The sequence below is a fragment of the Pygoscelis adeliae genome, unplaced genomic scaffold (assembly GCF_000699105.1).
Source record: "Pygoscelis adeliae isolate BGI_AS28 unplaced genomic scaffold, ASM69910v1 Scaffold294, whole genome shotgun sequence".
Classification (NCBI taxonomy): domain Eukaryota; kingdom Metazoa; phylum Chordata; class Aves; order Sphenisciformes; family Spheniscidae; genus Pygoscelis; species Pygoscelis adeliae.
Genome location: NW_008824722.1, coordinates 167,442 through 169,379, shown reverse-complemented (window position 1 = coordinate 169,379; position 1,938 = coordinate 167,442). Strand labels below are relative to the sequence as shown.

Genomic DNA, 1,938 nt, shown 5'->3' with positions numbered 1-1,938 from the left:
CGGGTTGCGGGGGGGGAAGGGGGCTGTCGTGGGGGTGGCAGCAGCACAATGTCCAGAGGAGGAGCAGGGCCAGGGATGCTGCAGGGCCTGAGAGAGGCGTGCTCCGTGCCTCAGTGTCCCTCTGTGTCTGGGAGGATGAAAAATCCCCTCCTGGGGGTACTGAATCAAATCTTCCCCGTGGACTAGGGGAAACGTAGTGGTGTGTTTGTGGAACAGCAGAGCTGGGACCCAGCACTCCAGCCGGGATGGGACCAGCCAGGTTGGGGCACAGGGCTCAGTCCAGCTCTGTTCTCCTCTTCCCTCCAAGAGCCCGGAGTTAAAGCCAGTGCCAGCAGAGCCAGGGCGAGCTGGGGTGGCGATGCGGGGGGGGATACAGGGGCTGCGGGAGGTGTGGTTGGCACAGGACGTTCTCAGCAAGGCTGGATGGGGAAGGTCAATGGGGAAGGTCCTGCTGGGAAGGGACTGGCCCATTGGAGAGGGCCAGCTCCACACTGCCCTCGGTGCTGCCTCCCTGGGGAAGGAGTTTGGCACCGGGAGGGCGCAGGGGAAGGAGCGTGGGGGCTTCCTGACCCTCCCCTGAGTGTGCTTTGTCCCTCACGCCTCTCCTCTCTGCCCGTGGTCTGCAACAGGACCCAGAACTGTACAGGTGGCAGCCTGCCCCCACCCAAAATCGGCCACCTCAATTCCAAGCTCTTCCTGAACGAGATCGCCAAGAAGGAGAAGCAGCTCAGGAAGTTGCTGGAAGGTGGGTGAAGCCTGAGGGGTGTCGGAGGGGGGAGGGGGGCACGGGACCTCACTACCTCCTGTATCTGTAGCTGGGTGCCCTGCGGATCCCAGTACAAGAGGGTGGGGACAGCTGTTGGGGTGCAGGGACACCTGGGAGCCCCTCTGCGGTCAGTGGGGTCAGGGCATGAAGATGCCGTGAAGCCAGCTCCTGGCTCTCCTCAGGACATTTCCCTTGGCTTGTGAAACGGCTGTGTTTTGGGGTGACACAGCTGGGGGGCTGGCCATCGTCAGGAAAAGTCAGTGGAAAGATGGGGGTCAGCGTGTGGGCAGGGACAGCCAGGGGCCAGTGTGGTCTCGCAGCCCCCAGCCCATGCCTGGGAGCAGACCACATCCTGCGGAGGCTTCCCAGTCCTCTCTCCTTGGGGATTTGGGTTTGTCACCCAGGCTGTCCCGTTCTGATCCTGTTACGGACCGTGGTTACAAGCTGTGCACAGACTCAGCCCGCGCACATATTTGCAGAGCAGCGCTTGGGGCCACCAGGCCTGCCAGCAAGGTCCCAAAACGGGACCTGCAAATTCACCTGCATATGGCTGTGTGCCCAGTTTGCCGCTGGTGGGACAGGCTGGGGCACCCTCTGCTTGCGCAGGACTGGAGCGCGGGTCTCGGGGCTTTGCTGCAGGTTTGGACCCGCGGCCAGAGCACCCCGGAGCTGTGCCGTGCCGTGCTTGATGTAGTCCCCCTCTCCTGTTCCCCTCTGCAGGTCCTCTGAGCACCCCCGTCCCCTTCCTGCAGAGCATCCCCATGTACCCCTGCACCGTCAGCAACTCCGGCGCGGAGAAGCGCAAGCACTCCACCGCCTTCCCCGAGGGCAGCTTCCTCGAGCCATCGTCCGGGACTGTGGCGAGCCAGTACATGAGCCAGGGCGCTTCGGCTGGCGAGGGGCAGTCCGCACAAGCCATGGTGCCTTGTAGCTCCACGCAGCACATAGTTGGACTTCCCAGCGGCCCGCAGCCGGTGCACTCGGGCTCCGTCTTCATCCCATCTCACTACCCCAACACCACGTCATCTCAGCAGTCCGTGCTCTCCCAGTACGGCGGGCGCAAAATCCTCGTCTGCTCCGTGGATAACTGTTACTGTTCCTCCGTGTCCAACCACAGCGGGCACCAGCCCTACCCGCGGTCGGGGCACTTCCCCTGGACGGTCTCCTCGCAG

At 63.6% G+C, this 1,938-nt stretch overlaps 1 protein-coding gene across 1 annotated transcript in view; it reads left to right on the top strand.

Moving 5' to 3' along the window:
- The window catches only part of TRIM8 (tripartite motif containing 8), a 38,374-nt gene that overhangs the window by 25,893 nt on the left and 10,543 nt on the right, over positions 1–1,938 (top strand). Inside the window, exons 4-6 of the mRNA XM_009323277.1 lie at positions 308–393; positions 582–745; positions 1,487–1,934. Of these exons, the coding sequence (XP_009321552.1) occupies positions 308–393; positions 582–745; positions 1,487–1,934 (698 nt within the window). The remainder of the gene's footprint in view (positions 1–307; positions 394–581; positions 746–1,486; positions 1,935–1,938) is intronic.